Source organism: Salminus brasiliensis, chromosome 16 (assembly GCF_030463535.1).
Source record: "Salminus brasiliensis chromosome 16, fSalBra1.hap2, whole genome shotgun sequence".
NCBI lineage: Eukaryota > Metazoa > Chordata > Actinopteri > Characiformes > Bryconidae > Salminus > Salminus brasiliensis.
Window position 1 is genome coordinate 9,793,194 of NC_132893.1, and position 24,474 is coordinate 9,817,667.

Genomic DNA, 24,474 nt, shown 5'->3' on the forward strand with positions numbered 1-24,474 from the left:
CACCAGTTTAAAACTTCACTGTATACCTCAGTCCACACTGCAGTGTAATTTGTGTATATTTCTCATAATTTTCCCATAATGCCACAACAACTCTCCCATCACTTAAAATAGGTAGTCCTTGGCTAACCCCAGTGTAAATGTGAGATTTTACTGTATACTTCTTTTAAAATTCCACTATGAAGAGGCCAGGTTTAGGATGTGGGCATAACATTTCACACATGAATTTACCCAGTTCAGCAGCAACAACTATGTTGGATGCATTATCAGTAACTAAAACTAACTCTTTCTTTGTGATCTGCCATTTTACTGCTAAGTTATTTAAAAGTTCAGCCATATTTCCACCTATGTGGCTCTTATTCACTACTCTTGTGCAGTGTGTTTTATAGTTAAGAAATTACAAGATTGTGAAGCAATAGTTGCTCACACATCATGGTACAGCTATCCTACCTGTTTTTTCCCAGTGATTCAGTGAGTCAATGGAAATGACATCTTACATCTGGTATATAAAACTGGAATCTTGGTATTTGTATTTCTGCTGCTCTGGGATAAGTTTTTTCACAGAACTTATAAATGAAGGGCCGCTGGTTAAAATATGAATGATAAGTCTCGTAATGCTTATTTACAAATAAAGTCCCCTCCTTCATTAAACAGAGATGGTCATCTTGATGGTTACAATGAGCTGAGGTGAGTTGACAAACCAGTGGGGAAGGCCCCCCAAAATGTGGAGATCTGCACAAGCGCAGTAGCCAGAAGTTTTTTTTGTGCACTATGTAGTCAAATGCTACAAACTATTCATGGGGTTTCTCAGATTTTATCAGTAATTTAAAATTTGCTTTTAAATGCTAATTTGACCTTCAGTTTAGAGTATTTTAGACTCTTCTCATTAATAGAGAGAGCCTGGTCTTGTGTAACTGGAAGTAACTGCCAGAAGTGAACAGACTTACCTATAAGGACTATGCATCTGACACGATGCAACAACTTCTTTGTTGGTAGTAAGACACCATCGCATTGCATTATGATACACATTGGACATTGGACAGCATACATCGTCTGTACAATACATTTTGCGATGCATTATGGGTGTTTGATAGTGTATAGAGATTTTTAACACTACAAAATGGCTGACACACTATATAGTACACTATTTCTGTAATAGGGAGTGATTCCAAACTATTTTATAAAATAATAACATTTTTCCCTAATCCTACTTTAAAAAGTGCAATTTTGGGGATAGTTTACTATATACTTTTTTTTATTCCATACTGGAGTAATTATGAGAAATTATTTCCCACAATGCCACAATACCACCATGATTTGAAAGATGTGGCCCATGGCTATCATCAGTACAAGAGGAAATTTTAGTATTTATTGAGGTGTAATGTCATTTTTGTTCCATAATATCACAGTTTCACCATTATTTGAGAGTTAGTCCATTGCTATCATCAGTGCCATTTCTTCCTATGTAATTTATTTGAATTTCATGTCATTTTTTTTAAAATGCCACAACATTCCCAGAATCATGTGAGAGAGGTAGTCTTTGAGGAAACTGTATACAAAAAATCCACACAGTCCCATGTCATTTTTTTCTAATTTTCCCAATTATCCCACAATACCAAAACAGTTCCATCATATTTGAATAAAGAAATTCTATGCTGACATTCCTTGTCATTTATTCAGATTTCTCCCATGATGCCATAGCAATTCCAACATCAAATAAGCAATCTAATAATTGTTTATTATTTTCCAATAAAGCAACATAAAATCTACTATTAGCTAAAAGAGTGAGTATGTGACTTTCAGCAGGACAATGATGTGCAAATTAATTGTAGTTTTTTGTTTGTTTAATGAATCTATACATAGTGTACTTTAGAGATGAAGCATAGCATAGTTTTATCATACTAGCTTTCAACAGATTTCTTTTTAATTACTTATTGCTCTCATTTTACTTATTAATTAGTGTTTGTTTTTGTTGATAAAACATAGCACAGTAAAACTAGAAATTGTTTTGTTAATAGCTTAGTCCTGCTTATCTTCAAGGGTGTTGGAATTATTGTTACATCATGGGACATTTAAATTCAATAATTTATTCTAAAGAGGACTTTTTTTTAGTTTTCCCCAAATTGCACTGCACTGTTTAAGTGGTACAGTACAGTACAGATAGCCAAAGACTACCTCTCTTTAAAATGATTCTGGAATTGTTGTGGCATTGTGGAAAAAATAAAATTGAATAAATTACATAAAATATAAGTATGAAATCCTAAAAATATTTCCCAAATTAATGATAGCCAAATATGTCAGTCAGCCCTTCTCTCTGCCTTTGGGGCGTACATCCAGTCTGTGCGTTCATTTACCGTAATATCAAGAGTATACGCACATCTGATTTAAAACACGGATGATTTGAACGTGAATCGTCAAAGCGCGGATAGCTGGACTGAAGAATCGATCCTCATTGAAAACCCAGAATAGATGCATACGGAGGTATTAGGACTAAGTGGGGATATTGTTACGTAATAGAAAACACAAAATCTGGACGAAGCAGAAATGTCTTCGAACTGTATTTTGATAGTACACTTTGTGAAAACTTACCCTCATTTGTTACAGCACTGCAAAAAGAGACTAACCAAAAGATGTGCTTAAAGCCCACCAGCATCTCCATTCTGCAGGAACAATAAAAAAAGTTTTCAATTTTTGGTGAAAAATAATGAAAACTATAAGACGCACGAGTGCCACCCACCCTCCATTCGGTAAAATTACTAGTGTGTGATGGGTTGAACAGCAAACGTAAACTATGAGTGGTGTGCTCTGAAAAAACCTACACATTTTAAAGTTTCAGAACAATGTTAAAAAAAAAATGTATAAAGTACTTCTAATATACCGTAATCCGTTATCCATTTCAATCATCATATCAACAGGGTTTCCTTTCGGGTGTAGCTAGTTGTTAGAAAACATTGGGAGCACTTCTGGCTCTTTGGGAAGCTAGCGCAAACTGAACTAAAAGAGGCGACGAACTACTGAACCTTAAACACTGTTTAATTCTGAATTCTTAAACACGGACAGACCCGTGTACTTTCGGGATTTCCGCTGTTTAATATTTAAAACGACGGCGAAAATCAGTTCGATTGCTATTCCAAAGTATCTAATCTGAACTATAGAACCAGCTCCCCTAACAGAACATGCAGAGTTCTCCAATGGATCTGGACATACTGATGCAGGACATAAAACTGTAGTCTTTTCTATTTTCTACTTCAGAATGTAGAATCAAATCAGGAAAATGAAATTCGTTGCGAGACCTATTTCTCTCATAGTTTTGGAGGTTTAGACCCACAAAAACTAACAGCTTCTTAGCAGATAACTTTGATGAGATCTTGGTGTGTTGCCAGTGCCTCCTGTCCTAGTTCAAGAACTGGTGATCCTATCCACATACCTTGTCCAACTTTCCTGACGCTCCGCCACTCTTTGTGATACCACCGACAGTTAAACAGAAAACTATCCACGTTCCAGTTAAAATTTAATATACATCCATGATTTCGTCACTGGGCAGAGGAGGAGCACCAGAGAGCGACCCCGCCCCTAGAGCTGTTTTCCTCAGCAAACTCACCAGAGGACTGCTACAAGACTCATACGGCTACCCAAAGTGTTTCATTGTATTATATATTATGAGTAATTGTGGGTAAAATGTGTTGATTATACAATAGCGTCCATTTACACAGCTCATATGCAGTTTGTAAAATATTTTTTATAAGCTGATACTTAAAACATTGTAGGCCTATTAAATACACTCAACCCCAGTATTACCTCATACACCAGTGGTTTGTACAAACTTTCTGCAAGGGGGTTGCTACCTGTCTCTGTACCATGACTGAGCATAAAAAAAATTAACTGGTCATGATTTCAGTGGACATCAGTAAAGTGGCTTTTTATTATGTACAGATAAATGTAATTACCACAGAACAGTCACCAATAAAGCTCTTTATTTTGTTTTTAAAAGCAAGGCCAATACAAAAGTCATTCAGTTATAATTCATTTTAAAAATATAATGTATTGTACAGATTAAGTCTCAGACTTCCAGATGGCAATTAGATGTCATCAAATAGGTCGTCAGGATCTGGACTGACTTGTACCAGCTGTTGAAGAGGAGCTTTCACTTCTGCTTTATCTTCTTTAGGCATCTCAGTTCTGTAATTTCAGTAAGTATGCACTGTTAAAAAAGCAACTTCCACCAGGACCTGGTAAAACATTACATATAATTATAACACTGTGTTTTCCCTGTGGTAATATGAGAACAGAAATTTTGACATCTGAGAACTTTTGAAGAAATTTAGGGTAAATGAAAGTTTTAAGTCAAATAGATGCTAGATTTCTATTTTTATGAGCTATAAGCCATACAGATCAAAATGCTTAAAATATGCCACTTTATGTGTAATTAATATAAAATTACAGTTTATTATGTGCCAATTATGAACAGAAATGAACTTTTAAACAATACTCAATATTTGGATGCACTAGTATATTCTATACTACAGAAGAATGAAAAAAAAAACCCAAAATTTTTATTCCAAGTTTTTTTTTTAATTTTAGTTCATTCCTTTTGAAATGTATTTTTAAAAAGTATTTTTGCCTAAAAGCAACACTTCTTCACTTACTTGCTGCTATTTGCTCTACCTCTCAGCATTTTTTGGTTCACTAATTCTGCTTAGAACTTTAACCTAGATAAGAGACATGTCTGTGAAAAAGGAACATGAACTACACAAAAGGACACTGAGTCACTGACTAACTTAAAACTTTACTTCACTTTAAGGAATTTTAGATCTACAGCTCATAAACGGAGCAGAAATCCAAGCCAAACCTGGCTACACCTAGGGGACTTTTTTTTTGGATATGGTCTTTTATTAGAGCAGATGTGCATGGCTCAGTGTCTTGCCATTTATCTATGATGGCGAGTGGAGCTCAATGAGCCACAGATTCTTGTACTGTGCCTATAAAGGCTTGCATTATGGCCCTCCATGCACACATGATCAGACAAGAGCTACTGGCATCATCTTAAAACTTCCAACAGACCATTCACTATTTTCCAATGAATGCCAGACTATAAAAGCCTGGAAGTAGCAGTGTGGCAAGACCTAAAACACCATTCTGTAATGGGACACATTGCTATCCATGTAAATCAATGGCTAGTCACTGGAGACATCACACTGTTAAGTATGTGCTTAACCCTAAAAAATGCTCAGTCTAGTAATGTGAACATTTATGTTACTAATGTGAACAATGTTAGCAATGTAATGCAAGTAGATTCTTTTGAAAATCAGCAGAACATATGTGTGAAACTGGATGTTGGAAAATATGCCATCAGACTATGAGTCTGAGGCACTATACAACTGCTCAACAAATGTATTTCAAATTTGAATCTGAATGCAAAAATAAATATTGAGAACAGAGAGTTACACCTATTTTCCCATTATTAAATAAAGCAGAATTAGTGGGAGGCACTAAAACAGTGATGTTTTAGGCACAGAAACAGATCTTCAAAAAAAGAGATATTTAAGCACTTGATTTGCACTTATTATAACAAGGTTGTAAGTTTTAATAAACTGGGAACTTGACAAATTTTCATTGTCCAAAAGTCTTTGTGTCAGAAATTTGTAGTTAGCTGTTAAAGAGTCCTGCAGAGATAAGAACAAAGTAGTACTCGAGTAATATTTTACTGAATTCAAGACAAAAGCCTCTTATGCACATACAGGAGTTCCAGCTTCAAACAAGGTTTAATGCACTGCAGGACACACACACACACACACACACACACACACACACAAATCAAAGTCCAGATCTCAAACTAATTACAATTCTGAGGTAGGATCTTAGCTGTCTGTAAAGGAATGCCCACAAATCTCAATAAAATCAAAGTAATGTTGTAAATCGGACATTGTATTCACCTAATTTTAAGACCTGCTAAAGGCTAAATTTTGTCCTGATACATTAAACCATAGAATTTAATGAAGGTGTACTTTGTTCAAGCCAAGGGTGGTTATTCCCACTATTATATAGGTGGTCAAAATATTATGACGACGATGTATATTCCTATAAAAATAAAATGTGACTCTAGACAAAATTTCAGATGTAATAAGAGGATGTCTACAGAAGGAAGTAACAATTGATTGCATTTGTCTTATGGTCAGGTATAATCATGAATGCATTATTTAATGCTAGGTGCTGAGTTGCCTATGTCTTACCTTGATCTCTGTCTCTGCTCCAGAGTTGGTCTTTTGGTTTGAATCTGCAGTTGTTGGAGATGACGCTGCCGCCGTTTGCGACTAGGTGCCACGTCTGTGATGTCATGTAGGCTGTCATTCAATGGGTTACTTGGCAACACTTCTAGAAGACAGACCATAAAATACATTTATTAGTATTCTGTTAGGTTTTACATGTTGTAAATCAGTAAATCTTTAAAAATTACATTTTGTGATCTTTCCAAAATAATCAAACCAAAACACCAGTATATAAAGGTAATAAATAATCTGAAGTGATTTGGAAAAACCTTCCAGTCAGTTTTCAGCAACTGGGAATAAGCTAAATATTTACTTGTTTAGTCAAACCTTTGGGAAGTAGTTGTTCCTATTTTAAAGGGGGTTCTGGGGCTTTAAGTGAAATGAGATGCTGGTGCTTTTAGCCCTCTATTCTCATGGGATCACTCAGGCCTTCTTTATCTTCGTATTCTTCTTCTTCCTGCTGCTAATACTACTATACTTTGAATCTTGGTTTCTCTAATTTTTCCCCTCATGCTGTAAGATTTAGAAACTTTGATTTGGTTGGATCCATTTGTTGTGTAAGGTGCCTGCCCATAAAGCTTTGCTCTGTAAAACTGTTTACAGACACATAATTGCTTTATTTGTTTTATCCCAAGCCCTAGCTTGTGACTGCTAAACATTGCCGTGCTTAGTTTAGTATCACAGTAGTATTAAAACAGACTGCTGTTTTAAAATCAATCTACTTTGATTCAGAGACGTTTTGGGGTCCTCCTCCCATTCCTCATCTGTAGTGCTCCCATAGTCGCTCTCTTCTTCCAATTTCTTATCTGTATGGTAATTCTCTTCATTGTCAGCAACTACGTTTTTCCCTCTGAGAAAGAAAATGTAGATCAAATACATACACCACTGTAAAAACGTTTTTGCTTCAAAACCTAATGCATTGAAAAACTGGGACAGGAACAGAAAAACACAATATAAGACATTTAATTAATTTATTTAAATAAAGAAATAATTATATATATACTGCTCAAAAAATAAATGGAACACTTAAACAACACAATATAACTCCAAGTAAATCAAACTTCTGTGAAATCAAACTGTCCACTTAGGAAGCAACACTGATTGACAATCAATTTCACATGCTGTTGTGCAAATGGAATAGACAACAGGTGGAAATTATTGGCAATTAGCAAGACACACTCAATAAAGGAGTGGTTCTGCAGGTGGGGACCATAGACCACAGACCTATGCTTTCTGGCTGATGTTTTGATCACTTTTGAATGTTGGTGGTGCTTTCACACTCGTGGTAGCATGAGACGAACTCTACAACCCACACAAGTGGCTCAGGTAGTGCAGCTCATCCAGGATGGCACATCAATGCGAGCTGTGGCAAGAAGGTTTGCTGTGTCTGTCAGCGTAGTGTCCAGAGGCTGGAGGCGCTACCAGGAGACAGGCCAGTACACCAGGAGACGTGGAGGAGGCCGTAGGAGGGCAACAACCCAGCAGCAGGACCGCTACCTCCGGCTTTGTGCAAGGAGGAACAGGAGGAGCACTGCCAGAGCCCTGCAAAATGACCTCCAGCAGGCCACAAATGTGCATGTGTCTGCACAAACGGTTAGAAACCGACTCCATGAGGATGGTATGAGGGCCCAACGTCCACAGATGGGGGTTGTGCTCACAGCCCAACACCGTGCAGGACGCTTGGCATTTGCCAGAGAACACCAGGATTGGCAAATTCGCCACTGGCGCCCTGTGCTCTTCACAGATGAAAGCAGGTTCATACTGAGCACATGTGACAGACGTGACAGAGTATGGAGACGCCGTGGAGAGCGATCTGCTGCCTGCAACATCCTTCAGCATGACCGGTTTGGCAGTGGGTCAGTAATGGTGTGGGGTGGCATTTCTTTGGAGGGCCGCACAGCCCTCCATGTGCTCGCCAGAGGTAGCCTGACTGCCATTAGGTACCGAGATGAGATCCTCACACCCCTTGTGAGACCATATGTTGGTGCGGTTTGCCCTGGGTTCCTCCTAATGCAGGACAATGCTAGACCTCATGTGGCTGGAGTGTGTCAGCAGCTCCTGCAAGATGAAGGCATTGAAGCTACCTCATCAGGAGCATGCCCAGGCGTTGTAGGGAGGTCATACAGGCACGTGGAGGCCACACACAATACTGAGCCTCATTTTGACTTGTTTTAAGGACTTTACATCAAAGTTGGATCAGCCTGTAGTCTTCCACTTTAATTTTGTGTGTTACTCCAAATCCAGGCCTCCATTGGTTAAAATTTGATTTCCATTGATGATTTCTGTGTCTTTTGTTGTCAGCACATTCAATGAGAATATTTCATTCATTCCAATCATTAATTCTAGGATGTGTTATTTGAGTGTTCCCTTTTCTTGAGCAGTATATATATATATATATATATATATATATATATATATATATATATATATATATATATATATATATATATATCCATCCCTAAAAAGTGAAGGCCCCTTTCCTTTCAATAGTTAGTAACTTACTTAGTAGTAATAAAGGCAACCAAATGCTTTCTGTTGCCTATTCATTTTGGATGTATACAACTCTACCTCTACTAAAAAGCCAGATCCATCACAGAATTTCCAAAGTACTAGAGAGCAAATGCAATTTCTATGAGTCTATAACAAAATGTGACTTGGATATCTTAAAAATATAGAGCTCACCAATTACTTTTACAAAAGTTTTTGACTTGAAATTAAAGCAACTCAATGAAGATGAACCTTAAGATAGCAGCTTCAAAATCATGTTAATGCTCCTATGACTGTAATAAAGACAACTTGCTACTCCGGGCTCGTCATGCTACTAACTGCACATTGGACTAACCTGTACATTGGACATGAAAAACACGCGCGAAAATTGTGTGCGTGATGCGTAATCAAAGTCATATCTGTGTAAAAGTCTGTAAAAATACTCTACTACGTCAGTCTACATGCTTCTTGTGATGGTTCTGTATTTCTCAGCTTGCAAAATGCATTTGTACAGCATGTCCTTTAGGGATGGCTTACAGTGCAAATTAAACTTTGTGTAGGGGAGTAATACAAGAAATTCTAATTTTCACACAATGTAGCTTTTCTCATTGTATTGCCAATCTACTGGGAAGTCAGAATGTGTACAGCAGCAAGGCTGTGTAGTTACAGGTTACAGTAGATCAAAGACTTCTGTACCTTTGCTTTTCTTCTTCTACAATGACTTGTAGTTGTTTGATCCTCTCCTGTAAGGCACTGAGCTTGGTCTTCTTCTTGTTGAGGACCAGCACAAAGCGGCGATACAGATCCCTTTCCAATGTCTCCTTCCCACGAACATACCTCTCCATTCTGTTGTGAAGCGAGAAAAAGGTTTGGTTGTAAAAGTCTGGATTTTTATTGTTTTCTTTAAATAGATCATATCACTATAACCACATGCTTTATTTTCAATTTGGCATTTTGACTGGTTTTAAAATACCATGGACAAATTTGGATCAAAATGCATGGGTAGTAGGATGAGGTCACTGTAGTAGCATCATGACTATAAGTCAGACTACAAATCAGCATAGTCTAGATTTCATTCTTGTTGGTTCATAATGTCATTTCGCAGCATAAGGTGGCTCATGATTTTTCTATATTTTCATCATGGATCTTGACTATTTCAAACATTATGATTCATCATTCAGGGGAAAAGAAATGTGGGTCCTGTGTGCTTGAGTTCCCTAGCAACTGTACAGTTTAGGAATACTTGCTTCATGACCTGTCATTATGCATGGTAAGGACATGGAACATGTTATGCATAATCCCAGAAACAATGACTTATATGAAGTTGTAAGAACACCAATAAGATACTGATACCAACTTTGCGTTCGATACCCGATACAGATACCATTGTTCAATTAATAAACCATATACCTCACCATGTGGGAGAGCCTTAAAGGATTCAGGACTGACTTAAACTTTACTAATCTTATGAAACAAAACATAAATCAACACATATAAATGTACAGAATTGCTAATTATTTGTCACTAAAATAAGTAATTGTGCTGGACCTTCGCACAGTGTTGTCTGGTCTCAGGACTTATTCTGAAAGTGAGACCAAAAAGGATCTAGCAGCTCCTTCCTTCTTCTTATATGGAAGATCAGCTGGTTCAGATTAATGAAGCATAGAATACCGGTGGTGCAGATATCAGGTTCAGTGAATAGATCGGTCTCATGGATCGGCCTAATTATCCAATACCCGACCCAGCTAATTTTGTTAATATCAGGACCAATATCCGATCCTAATATCCACTATGTGGTGACAGATGACTTTTCAAGTGCTTGAGTATACTTTAAAAAAAAAAACTCCCACTCCCCTTGTTCTTCGTGCCATAGAGTCCATTAGACAGATGAAAACAGGGAGTCAGGCAACATTTTGGAGGTAATTTTCTTTTTTGTTTCTTATAGTAACTGTTTTGGGATAGAGGTATAATGACTCTTTCTGCAGCTCTATCTGTCTATGGTGTGGCAATGCAGAGGCAATGCAGGGGCAGAATGAGGTGCAGGTGATGTCCAGGTGATGTTAATAAATACAAAGACAATAGCGGAACATATACATATTTGGAATATTCCTCCATTTTGTTTGACTCATTAAAGTGAAACGTCATAAGGGCTTCATTAGATCTAGTCAAAAAGTGCCGTCTGACTTACTCTGTTGTGATGTGCTCCAGCTCTTTTCTTATTCTCTTGTTCTCGTCAAGCAGGTAGTGGTTTTTGGCCTTCAAACAGGCACTACACTTCAAGCCATAGCTAATGAGTTCCTTTATGACTCCAGTGGACTCCGGAATAGGTAGCAGGTCCACCATGCCAAGCCTAAACTAAAAGTACAAAACAAATGAAAAGAAGGGGACACTGATGGTTCTGTAATAGTTGAATAAAATGCAACAATAATTATTTTTTTTTTTTATGAATAAAATGTTATCTATGACACATATTTAACATCTGGTTCATATTTATTCTGGTATCTGTTACTGATAAGATCTAACAATGTAGTTCAAGATATTTCAGTATGATCAGGTCATTAAATATTTAGACCCAACTGGTTATTTCCAGTGACCTTGTGATTTTATCTTTAATCCTATGGACATTTATAATTTATGGACATAAATACTGAAGAAATGTTCCGATCAAGGTGGATAAGGTGTGTGTAATCAGACTGGCTATTCTTGTGTCTCAGCTCCTTCTTCCGCATCTTTAAGGATCAGCACCTCCACTGAGCCTTTTATTTTTGTTCCCAGTTCCTCTAGAACTCTACAGTCAAATCCCTTAGTGTGCATAAGCCTCCTCCTCTGTTATAAATCCGCCTTTCAGAGCTGTTGTAAAACAGTTTTAGATAAAATGAGCATTGTTCTTTTGTTGGGACAATACGATAGCATTGTTTTTAACCAGGAATGGTGATGGGATGGGAGTGACATTACATCTTCCTAAATGGATATATTAGAATAAAAATATCTTTGTCATTGCACAAATTCAACCATACTGGGTGGTTTTGGCAGCATGTCTGCAGTAGCTGAGGATCATGTCTATTAACGGTACCTAGAGGACGCCACTCTGCAGCAAACCTAAGGATCGGAAGTGGATCAAAGTTCTTCTACGTAGAAAGTTGAGAGAGGTCTGTATTTTTCATCATAGGTACACTTCAAGAGACAAACTGAGATAACAAATCCAGGAAATCACATTGTAAGATTTTAAAGCATTTATTTAGTAATTATGGTGAGAAATAAGTATTTGGTCAAAAACACGTTTAACTGACTGTTTGAGGCTGTGGACAGGTGTCTTTTGTACAGGTAACTCATTTTGTCTCTCATAGTTGAATGATGAAAATTACAGACCTCTCATCTTTCTAAGTAGGAGACCTTGCACAATAAGTGGCTGTATAAATACGTTTTGGCCTCACTGTATTCTAAAAAAAACAACTATAGCACTGGCAGCCTAGAACTGTTATGGTTAGTGCTGTATGGTTTTGTGCAAAGAGAATGGTAGTAAAGTTGCATGTGCAGTATTACGCAAAGCGCATTGCACTACTGTTTGTCATACTACTGCAAACAGTAGTATGACAGCAGCAATATATGTAATAAATGCAGTGTGTCCATATAGTTGAGAATAGTTCCATTATGATGTGTGTGTTTGTGTGTGTTGGCCAGAGCTCAACCAGTAAGAGTGATGGGAAGCAGCAGTGGGCTGATGCAGTCATTCATAAGCCTGATGGCTCACAGCTAAAAACCTTTCTAAAATTTCATCACAGGAACTATTAGGCAGTATTGTTACGGTTGATGCATTTAGTTCAGCAGCTACCTATGTAAAAAAAAAAAAAAACTATGTAAAAAATATTTCTACTCAAGTAAAGTGTAACAAACACTTTATGTAATATCACAACTAACTGAGACCTGCATGTAGAACTCTCTACAGAGCTAGCATTGTTTCCCTACACAGTGAGTCTGGAAAACATTAGTCAGTTACAACTCTGCAATTAATCAACCAACCAGCACAACCGTCAGCAGCATACCCTCCAAGGGAGTTGGGAACCAATTTCAGTTATTCTCTCTGAGAATCTCTCTGAGATCTAGCACATGCTAGACCCAAGAAGGGTGTAATAAGCACAATCTGCTTAAGTTTTCCCTAAATAAGCATTAATAGTTCCTTGTTAAGGGGGTTCCTCAAACGAGATGGTCAATTGTATCTGCCCATTCTATAAGATCACTGCCGCAAATCTACAGTACACCACTATCATTAAACAAGCGCCCTGTTGTGCACTTAAACTCACTGTTTTCATTGTTGAAAATTATAGTTTAATTTCAATTTCAACCATAGATGACAAAAGTATAATTAATAATCAAATACACAGGTACAAATAATGCTATAATGCATTCATGTAAGTATCTTTTTATAATGAAGTAAACTGTTCTAGCAGTGGTTAACTGCAACAGTCAATACCTTGTTGTTGGAACGAGATGAAGTTTCCAACCTAAATATTACTAAATGTTAGCATGTCAGACAGAGTTTTAACATTAACACTAGTCATTAGGCAACTTTCTTTAAAAGGTTATTAAACTTTGTTTCTTCATATAAGGGTTTTGTTGACGACACTGATGGATTGACTAACAAAGACATTCCAATTATTCTCAAAAACTGCAAAATTCCAAGGTAATCAGGGAGAAAACCCAAACTCAGCTGAGGAAACTGGTCCAGATGGCCAGAAACAACCCGAGAACCATCAAAGAACATGCTTTGCACATCTTTCATGAACTGAAAACTGCTGCAACGCCAGTGTCAATTAACACACTTAAAGTGAAATGGATTAAGCAAGCTTTTTGAGTGGCATTCCAAAAGTCCTAACCACAACTTTAACAAGAAAAAAAAATGAAGACTGTGAACTCATGAACTCTTAATTCTACCAATTCTGCCCAAAAGAGGAATCAAATATCCAACCACAACTCTGCCAGTCTCTTAATAGATACCAAAAGCATCTTGTATAGGTGTAACTTGCTAAGGAACAACCAAACATCAGATGTGCTGGATGTATAATTTTGACTCAGAAAGAACAGACAGAAGACCAATCTTACATTCCTGTCCTGATTTCACTCCCCAAGATCTCACTTGCAGTTTTTGTGTCCACCTCACTACTATTAGCTATCTTGTGATTGTGATCATTAGAAGCTAAGTCTTCAAACAGCTGGTTAGTGAAACACAAAAAAGTCAGATATTGTTAAGATCTTGCTGGAATTAGTATTAGAAAAGCAAAAATTGGATAGAAATATTAAACAAAATAATGGTCTGTTTATGCAAGGACCTATTGTCTAAAAGAAAATGTACTTAAAAGCAGATTATACTTAATCTAGGAGTAGTTAACATACTTTGGGCTTATTACTATTTACGTTGGTAAGATGTTTGCATCTTCATCCTCAGTTTGGATTGTAATGTGTGTATTTGTAATAAATAAAAACCACTCAAAAATGGGCTTACTGTTGTCTTCTAGGATTCTATTGGGGAAATGTCAACTCACTATACCATGATACGATATGTAATGGAACTACCTAAAGTTTAAATATGCCGTGATATCCATTTTTACTTTCTAAAATAAAAGTATTTTTGTTTTTTGTCACTCACTCACGTTTTAATGTCATATATTTGTAATTAATGCTGTTCATAGACTTCAGTTCAGCATTCAACACCATCATCCCACAGAATCTCACCAGGAAGTTAAGCCTGCTGGGCCTCAACACCCCCCTCTGCAACTGGATCCTGGACTTCCTGACAGGGAGGCCCCAGTTAGTCCGGTTCGGGGACAGCAGCTCCAGCACCATCACAATGAACACTGGAGCACCCCAGGGCAGTGTACCGAGTCCTCTGCTGTTCACCCTGCTGACTCATGACTGTGTTGCGAAACACAGTTCTAACAGCATCATAAAGTTTGCAGATGATACAACTGTGCTGGGTCTCATCAGCAAAGGCGACGAGTCAGCATACAGAGAGGAGGTGCAGCAGCTGACAGACTGGTGTACAGTCAACAACCTTCACTGGAATGTAGAGAAGACCAAGGAAATGGTTGTTGACTTCAGGAAAACAAGACAAGACCACTCTCCGCTCAACATCAACGGCCAACAGCCAAGAAAGCCCAGCAGCATCTCTACTTCCTCCGGAAGCTAAGAAAGGCCCGCCTCCCTCCACCCATCCTCACCCTCTTCTATAGGGGGACCATAGAGAGCATCCTAAGCAGCTGCATCACTGCCTGGTTTGGGACCTGCACAGCCTCTGACTGCAAGACCCTCCAACGCATTGTGAGGACAGCTGAGAGGATCATCGGAGTCTCTCTCCCCTCCATTATAGACATTTACACTGCCCGCTGCATCCACAAAGCAACCAGCATTGTGGATGACTCCACCCACCCTTCACACAGACTGTTCTCCCTCCTGCCATCAAAAAGGAAGGTACCGCAGCATCCGGTCCAACACGACCAGACTCTGCAATAGCTTCTTCCCCCAAGCCATTAGACTTCTCAACTCAACTCAACTTCTGACCTGATGTCTTTTCTGCTACATGCACTCTCTCTCTCTCTCCAACCATTTACCCCAGATAAAATAGGAAGCATTTTTTTGCACAAAGCATTTGCACTAATAACTTTACTACCTCACTGGACTCAATATTTATACACACTGCAGAATTTGCACACTACCGGCAATTATTTATTATTCTCTGTCTGTACTGTGTTGTGTTGTCTGTCCGCACTTGTTTGTGTTGCACTTGTGTTTTGTATGCACTGTCTATGTTGCACCATGGTCCTGGAGGAACGTTGTTTCGTTTCACTGTGTACTCTGTATGTAGTTGAAATGACAATAAAACCCACTTGACTTGACTATATGCGGATCTGCAGGAAGTGCCAGAAAACCTCAATCAATGGAGATGCTTAAGCTTTTCACTCTCCGTCTCTTGACTTTATGACCAACAGCCTGTACAATATCAGACCAATATTGGATTATATGTTTTATTAATGCTAAACTTAGTTCAACAAAGACCATGAAAACCAAAGTATTATTATCAAGTTAGTTACAGTGTTTAAATTATTAAAAATTATTTAAGACTAATATTAAATTATTCTTGTGTGTAATAGGAAATGTCTTTACATGTAGAGATGTATGTAGAGACATTTCCTATAACACACAAGAATAAATTACCTACGTTTTAGCAGTAAACACAGCAAAAGCATCAATATATATATGTATAAACACTTCATCCATGTTCTCTCTACAGCATACAGCAAACTACACCCAGTGGAACAAATTTTGTACCCTGATCACTTAGATCAAAGACAGAGATAGATGGATAAGTACAATAATTATAAATAATCCCACTCCATATCAAATTCTTTCACTTTTTACCTCAATTAACCTCAGGCACATTCCCTTTTAACACCACAAACATATATTAAGCACTAGACTCACTCACCGAGATATCATTCTCCATTTTCTCATACGATAGCTTGAGCATAGGGCCACCGGCTTTGTCAGGTGTAAGACAGAAGTTGTAACTCTGGGCTGCCTGGCTCTCCCCAGTTAGAGCCAACTGTAGGTTATGAACATACCTCTCCCTCGGCATCTCCATCTCCTGAGCCTCTCTCGTCACATCCTCCTCAGAAACTGTTGACAACATAAGTCACAGATGCATCAATCTGAAGTAGAAAGTAGTTCTATTATACCAAGATGGAAATTCAGTGACCTCTGTAAAATAATCCAGGCCTACCTTCGCCACTCCATGCAGAGACACCATCACAGAGCACAGCAACAAAGCCAGCTCCCAGGTCTCTGGCCCACTCTAACTTCAGAAAGAATGTACTTTCAGGTTTAGAGTCAATGGCTATCTGACGCACAGTAACCTTCATCATTACAAACCTGAAATATAATACAATTGCAGAATTATATCTACAATCATAAGAAACAATTTAGTCATTAAAATGACAAACACACACATTTAAATAGTCTGGAATGATTTTATATCATATTTATTACAGAAAGTAAACATACTTAAGAATTGTTTTCCCTTTTGATTTAACAAGAAAATAATTGCTATTTAATTTGTATTTTGTCATATGTTCGAGCATTACATAAGACACACTTTACGCAGACCAGTCATGATAAATGACACATATTTAATCATCAATAACTATAACCATGAAAAATAAACGATTTTGCTTTAGCTATGTGATAAAGGGTTCAAACGCACATTATGCGCAACGCACCTTTATTTTGATCTCGTTTGTCAGAAATTACAAAAAAATATCTATTTTAGCTAATTATTTATAGAAAACACATGATGATTTAATATTTATGCCAAAATAAATGTACAATATATGAGTTATATCAATTATTTTGAGAGAAAACTCCTGTGTGTATGTGTTTGCGCCTTTTAGTATATTACAGTAAAGAAAATTCACTCTCTTTCTTTCTGTTGTGTACCCATACAGATTTCTGGGAATTTTCTGGAAATGTGCAAGAATAGGTATGTTATGTTATGATATTGTGTGTTTTATAAATAGTTCTGCATTTTGAGAATTTTTTTGAGAAAGTTTTGTTGTGTGGAAAAAGTCCTTATGTGGCGTGTTGCTGTATCATCCTGGCGTTCACCATTTTATTTTCAGAGTAGCAGAAATAGCTACAAATCGGAAACGGCGGTACTAATCAAGAAGACTTCTCCGTACAAGGGAATCTGTCATTTCAGAATATGGATTGAATTTTTGCTCGGTTATGCAGCGCTGGGGTTTTAAGTTTTAAGTATGGGGACATGAACTGCTTTTGAAGTACAACTTATGCATTTTTCGGTCAGACTGTTTTGTAAACATGAATTGTTTCTTCCTTCCATCCTAGGCCCCTAAAACCATTTTGCTAATAAATATATAATAAATATGTGCTTAGGAGAGATCGTGTTACAGATAATGTTCACACTGTAATTGCACAGCTATGCTTTTCTTTGCAATCAGTCTTTTGAATGTGTTCCTTTGAGGGAAAGGGGTTCAAACGCACATTATGCGCAACGCACCTTTATTTTAATCTCGTTTGTCAGAAATTACAAAAAAAAAAAATAATTTTTAGCTAATTATTTATAGAAAACACGTGATGATTTAATGTTTATGCCAAAATAAATGTACAATATATGAGTTATATCAATTATTTTGAGAGAAAACTAGCTAGCACTAGCTATCTACATCTATGTGCTTGCGAAGTAGCTAGCTAGCTAACGTTAACCAATGGAGCTAGCTAACGTTAATAAATTTATTTTTTTAAATATTAAAATAACTGCTTACCTGCTGCTGTCTCACTTCATCTTTAGAGCTAGCTAGCTATAACATGTGCAGTGTCTATTCGTTTAGTTTTCTAGCTAGCTAATAGCTAGATTATTGATACTGTTTACTCTGTTTGGAGACGAGGCGCTGTAGTGTCGTCATTTCCTAAATGTCCAGGAAGTGTGAGGTGGCTTACTGGAGCTGTCGAAATGGTGAGAAAAACCCAAACTGTTTCTTTGTTTAACTGATTCAAGTAATATAGCTAGCTACTGATTATTCATATATATGATTATTTTTAGATTGTCTATGATTGTTATGTAGCTTCTTCCGGAACGTGCTGCGCTTTAGATAGGTCAGTAAACATTGAGTTTAGCCATGATTTAGCCGGTTAGCCGGTAAGCACTGTATTACAGCCTTTTAACTAGCTAGCTGTGTAATGTTTAGAATTAAAACGTTAAATGTAGCGCTAGCTAAATGCAAAAGTTTTTTGTGTCCGTTCGAGATTAGATTGACAATAGAGTAAGCAATACATAGCTAACAGTTTTCATGTAAGTCGTGGCTTATGAGTGTATGATGTTGCAGAGCATCAGTGAGATGTTTCTAAATATTCTAAAGAAGATTTATTAGATTATTTAGATTAATCCAATTAATCAAAATGTTTGATAATAAAATCTAAATAAATAAAGTATACTGCACACATAAGGTTTAAATAATATAACTGAAAAGTGTCAAATTTAAATGTAATTGATTGTCATACTTGTAATTAATTACATATCTTTTTTTTTTCGGAAGTCTGCCATTTTCAATTTCCAGAGTTTACTCACAGTCATCTTGTTGCTCATCTGCACTTGTGCATACATCAGGGCACTTGCACCAAGTCTGCTGGATAAGAATAAAACAGGGTATGTGGCAAAAAAGTTTTTAATTGTATTGTCTGCGTAACGGTGCAAGTTAATGCTGTTTCATTATAACTGTGCCCTGTGGCCCAGGGATCTGCATTTATTTAAAGTACTAATCTTTAGAAAACAAATAGTTTTCACAAAGACAAATGTAATACTTTGTGTTAAAAAGCAAATGTAGCACCGCAGTGTTCTATTTTTATTTTTGGGAGACACATTGGGTTTCTAATTCCATTCCTGTGTACATCATCTATCCAGATCTTTTAAAGTATTTGTTCCTTACCTGTGGTACTCTCCCTAATAGCGCATCAAAATGTATTTACTGAAGTTTACATCAAGTGACTTACATTCACACAGCTGGTAAAAGTGACCCAAATCCAATCGTTTTCATAAAATGTCACAGAAGTCCTGCCTTTCAGCAAAAAGAGCCAATCAGCTTCCTGTTTACACCGCAACAGGAGGAGGACGGCATGCAAGGGCTGAACCCCTCCCCCGTAGGTGAAGGTTTGCCAGAACAAGCCAAAAAAAATACTTATTGTGATTTCTAACTTAATCTTTGAACAAAATACTAGATTCATTCATGAGTTTTTTTTTCCAGATTTTTAAAATGGTAATCTTACCTTCAAATATTATAGTCTCTCCCCATTCATAGAGATCAGAGCCCGGTCTTGTGTGGCTGAAAAATAAATACCTGCTGTAGTTGTAAAGATGGGTGGCCAAGTAAACAGACTTTGCCATAAGAACTTTGTCACCAACAGCACTAAGCACATGCGTGTTGGCAAAAAGACGCATCTGATCTAGGACCACAAAGTGACTCGAATCTGATTTGAAAAGATCAGATTTAATATGTAATGTGGTATTGAAATCCGATACGTATCAATCTCCTGATATCTCCTGTGATGCAGGCATAGTTGAAACCAAAACTTTAAGTGTAGCATTTCTCTTTTGCACATGTGCGTGAACTGTTCTGACAAATGTCGGATATAGGTATAAGATAGTGTGAACAGTCTTAAAAACATTGGATTTGGGGCACTTTGCTTGCTGTGTAAATGGTCTTTTAAAAGCTTTATTTTGTGGTCAGTGAACCATGTTTGCGTCACAGTTTCTTCCTCAAACCTATTTTTTATTTGGTAATTATTTGGTGACCCAAGGATGGTGTCATTCCCTGCAGTGGTCCAGTTGTTAAATGTAAAAGCTTGTCAAATGCCTCTGTATATAATGGTCTAATTTTCTTCTGACCAAAGTATATTTTACTCTAAGTATGCAAATGTAGATAATTTCAGATTATTGGAGTTGTGAAATGCATAATGCATAATATGAACCACAAGTTCATGGATGCTACATTTATTATTGTCTTCAGTTTGTCTTTATCTAGTTATAAGTCCTAGAAGAAACGAAATGTTTATTAATCGTCAAGTGTGCCTTAACTGTTAGGTTTAAAGAAAACAAAGACAAAGATCTTATCTTATATGAAATACGCAGGGGGTTGAGTCATCTTTGTGCAGAAAGCTGTAGTAAGGAAAAAATGTCTAATAAGCTTTTACTCATAGTAGCAGTTGTGAATGTTTTAAAGTGCTGTTATTTACTGGTCATCATGTATAAGTCACTGTTAGACAAAATTAACTAATTAATTAATAACAATTCTGCAAAAAATGTCCTGTGTGTATGTGTTTGCGCTTTTAGTACATTACAGTAAAGAAAATTCACTTTCTTTCTTTGTGTTGTGTACCCCTACAGATTTCTGGGAATTTTCTGGAAATGTGCAAGAATAGGTATGTTATGCTGTATGAGTTGCAAAATACAGTGAAATTGTGTGTTTTATAAATAGTTCTGCATTTTGAGAAATGTAATTTTTTGTTTTGTTGTGTTTAAGGTGAACGAAAAAGTCCTTATGTGGCGTGTTGCTGTATCATCATGGCGTTCACCATTTTATTTTCAGAGTAGCAGAAATAGTTAAATCAGAAACGGCAGTACTAATCAAGAAGACTTCTCCGTACAAGGGAATCTGTCATTTCAGAATTTGGATTGAATTTTTGCTCGGTTATGCAGTGCTGGGGTTTTGGTAAATCAGTTTTTAAGTATGGGGACATGAACTGCTTTTGAAGTACAACTTATGCATTTTTCGGTCAGACTGTTTTGTAAACATGAATTGTTGTTTATGCCCTAATTCTCCTATCATCCTAGGCCCCTAAAACCATTTTGATAATAAAAAATGTGTGCTTAGGAGAGATAGTGTTACAGAGCATGTTCACACTGTAATTGCACATCTATGCTTTTCTTTGCAATCAGTCTTGTGAATGTGTTCCTTTGAGAGAAAAACTGTTGTGCATTAAGTTTCCAACAAGTATTCCAACTAGTTCATAAATCTGCCCATCATCCAACAAACTGCAGAGAAGACCACCATTATCTGATCATTAACATTTAAGACATTTGGCATGGCACAAGGTTGTAACTATTCAGAATAAAAGGTTAGCTCATCACTCGTCAGGGTCTGTTAAGTATGCAGTAGTTGCTGCAAATGCATTTTGTATTGCACACTGGAATACTAGTCTTTAAAAAAAAAAAAAAAACACGCAGGCATTAGCAAATATTTTCTGTTTTTTTTTTACTTTTCAGGACAACTAGTTCCATGTTTCTGAAAAGTCTGTATATTTGTATTCACTGTTTCACCTGATAATTGTGGCAAATGAATCATTCTTAATTGTTATTCCTTTTTATATTACATGTTTTAGAGCTGACATTCAACAAAAGTACATCTTTGCTAAGCATATCATAAAATCAATCATAAAAAAGTACGTCATGCTAATCATAATGACAATGAATCATTTTGATTGGGTCCCAGTACATAAGAGATATGCTTTCTTACTAATCCATAACTAGCAGTCATAGAAAGTAAAAAAAAAAATTATTACTAAAGCTAGAAAAGCTGCAACGGGTCGCTATAGGGACTAACAGAAGGACTGCTGATCATCATAATATACTGTAACTAGGACTGCACGATATTGAGAAAAACTGACATTGAATATTTTTTTTTCCTTGATATATGTTGCAATATAAACAAACAGGAATTTTCACCAGATTTTACTAGAAGTCAATGATCCCACCCACCACCCAAATAATACCTGCTCTGTTGTGTTCCTGACCATTGAATAAAGGGTGAAAGGAGGCTAACAAAAAATTCTGAGAAACAGATGGGCTACAGTCTGTAATTATAGAACTGCAAAGTGCTTCTCTATGGGAAGTAACGCAGATTAAAAGGACAATAGTGCAGAAAAAAAGGAGGTGGTATTAATGTTATGGTTGATCGGTGTATATAACATTTAGCATCTCCCCCAAAGAAATGTTTAAATAAACTACTGCAAGCATACAAAAGATCAACAATATTAGAGGATTATATCAGTGAAGAGACTTGACATAAAAAATGTAATAGCCATGATTTATTGGAAACCAAGTTACATTCACTTCAAAAATACATCAACTTAAGGACAAGCTTGCTTGTGCAAGTAAAAACTAAAATCATAGAATTTAGAAGTTAACACTGTCTTCCGGAAACATTTAGATTGAATGCAGCCACTGTTACCTTATTCCCATTTTTCTATTTTCTGAAAATAGTAGTAATATTATTAATATTACTTTATTTAGCCATTTTTCAGATCTGAACAACCCATAAGTTGTGTGTTTATTGGTGTGCTCTTTCTAGAAAAGGTCTTATATTTACCCAGGGGTCTTCAACATGGCTGATTACAGAGAGTAACAAATGTTTAAACAACTAATAAGGAAAGTGGGAAGCTTTTTTTTACTAACTGTATGTTCAAGCTCACAGCTGCAGTATATAAGCAGCACTTATTTTTTGTTTCTTTAAGATGTTAACATATTGAGAAAGATTCATTAAAAGATTTAGATCACAGGATAAAAGGATGAATAAGCAAGAAGCAATGAAAATACAAAAGTCAGGAGGGACATTAAACCCCCTTTGTGCTAAATTGAAAACAGGGTTCTGCTTGAGCATGCTGCTCTGAATGGACCTTTGTGTCTTTATTATGTAATCGAACCCCTGCAGATTTAATGTTTGCAAAATTGCATAATAAACATCACATAGATCTGAACTGGCAATATGTCGGCTGTCTTTTGCATTTATTTCAGTGTGGTTTAATTTGCCCTCTGCATGGGCACACATCAGTACAGAAGTGCCCTAATTTGAGTGGTACACTCTGGACAATCAGCAGACCAATTGTTTAAAGATTGCTATGTGTATGCTGCCAGAGGGGTATCATGAGTGATTCAGCTAAACCATTTCAAGCTGTTGTTTGAGTTGAGCATTAACCTTTAAGATCCATGGCTCTAGCTGAAAGCAAACATTTCAGATTTTTTTTAAAAAAATTTGTAAAACATTTATATAGTAAGTAAATTACTAGTATAGCAATTTTTCAGACTACAGCCACGGTGTCAATATAAAAGCAATAATAAAAATAAGAAGATGTGGTAGAAGTAGTGTGGGAGAGCATTGTGACACCATGAGAGTGACATTTATAAACATTCTACCATTTTTTCCTATGGGAAAATAATTTACAATAATTTTATGAAAACTTTTTATGGCTTGGTTAAAAAAACATAAATAGAAAAGGTACACAATTAGACAATGTATGTGAAAAAAATAAAACGTGTGGAATAATAAGAAGAAGAAAGCCTGCTGCACAATCACACTAAATAATAATAATAATTATTATTATTATTATTATTATCAATTTTAAGATCAATAGGGCACTAATAATAAGATGAAAAAACTTGTCATGTATGTAATAAAGAAGATATAAAAAATAACTTAAGAACAATGGTGTCATTTTCTACTGCAATCACGCTAACAAGATTTCTTTTTGGTTTTATTAATGTGATGATTTTCCAACATGAAAGTATTATGTAAACACACATTTTAAACTCAAACTAAAGTAACTGTCAGCTTTACTAGGCACTGATTTACTCCGTATGGTTCTACTTCCCCTGATCACTGATCCAAACCTAAGGGGGCATTTTAACAGAGCCCGTATGAATCACCCTCAACACACAGAGAACTGAGGGGGTAACAAAGCACACTGACAGGCACTATTCTGAAATCTTTTAAAATGTTAAATACTTTTTGAGTAAAAACAAAAACTGGTAAAAACAACAAAAATACTTTAATCTCGTTAAAAATCCTATGTAATAGAGTGAGGACACTGAACAGTGATTTAAAATATCCAATATATTTCTTGCTCTTTGTTTCATTTCACCAGGTGAACCAAACTGCTAAGCACTAAAGCACAAAAATGATGTATAGGCTTTAGGTTCTAATAAAAAACATATGCAAAGACTAGAAACCCAGAAGGGAGGAAAAGGACCACAAAAAAAGAAAGCAATCCTGGGTCTCCAAGGGCTTACATCATTTGTAATGCTGAGGTTGTTTCTAGTCCCTATGGGGTCTTTCCTTCTTAAAAATATTAGACATTGGCTGTCTACAGTTTCACAGCTGTCAGTGTG

At 36.5% G+C, this 24,474-nt stretch overlaps 3 protein-coding genes across 6 annotated transcripts in view; 1 reads left to right on the forward strand and 2 right to left on the reverse strand.

Moving 5' to 3' along the window:
- Positions 1-3,469, reverse strand: part of vcanb (versican b) — a 23,890-nt gene extending 20,421 nt beyond the window's left edge. For both annotated transcript variants that reach the window (XR_011977611.1, XM_072658089.1), the window contains exons 1-2: positions 3,425-3,469; positions 2,587-2,657 (exon numbers count right to left, since the gene is read on the reverse strand). Coding sequence is in view for 1 of the 2 variants with exons in the window: in XM_072658089.1 (XP_072514190.1) it covers positions 2,587-2,656 (70 nt within the window). In the remaining variant the exon portion in view is untranslated. The remainder of the gene's footprint in view (positions 1-2,586; positions 2,658-3,424) is intronic.
- A 485-nt stretch (positions 3,470-3,954) lies between these two features.
- Positions 3,955-18,214, reverse strand: xrcc4 (X-ray repair complementing defective repair in Chinese hamster cells 4). 3 transcript variants are annotated; one of them, XM_072658639.1, is made up of 8 exons: positions 18,083-18,214; positions 16,525-16,600; positions 16,231-16,421; positions 10,939-11,105; positions 9,447-9,596; positions 6,986-7,113; positions 6,228-6,369; positions 3,955-4,176 (listed from the first exon to the last, which is right to left on the reverse strand). In XM_072658639.1, exons 3-8 carry the CDS (start codon positions 16,384-16,386, stop codon positions 4,077-4,079), a joined length of 843 nt encoding a protein of 280 aa, XP_072514740.1. In that variant the 5' UTR covers positions 16,387-16,421; positions 16,525-16,600; positions 18,083-18,214; the 3' UTR covers positions 3,955-4,076. The 3 variants fall into 3 exon arrangements, with proteins under 3 accessions (XP_072514740.1, XP_072514739.1, XP_072514738.1); XM_072658638.1 differs by having other exon boundaries at positions 10,939-11,100; positions 16,367-16,421; positions 16,525-16,673; XM_072658637.1 differs by having other exon boundaries at positions 16,525-16,673.
- tmem167a (transmembrane protein 167A) lies at positions 17,245-23,073 on the forward strand. Its single transcript, XM_072658647.1, has 5 exons — positions 17,245-17,280; positions 18,201-18,273; positions 18,854-18,963; positions 20,698-20,732; positions 20,834-23,073. Exons 1-5 carry the CDS (start codon positions 17,267-17,269, stop codon positions 20,902-20,904), a joined length of 303 nt encoding a protein of 100 aa, XP_072514748.1. The 5' UTR covers positions 17,245-17,266; the 3' UTR covers positions 20,905-23,073.
- The last annotated feature ends 1,401 nt before the right edge of the window (positions 23,074-24,474 follow it).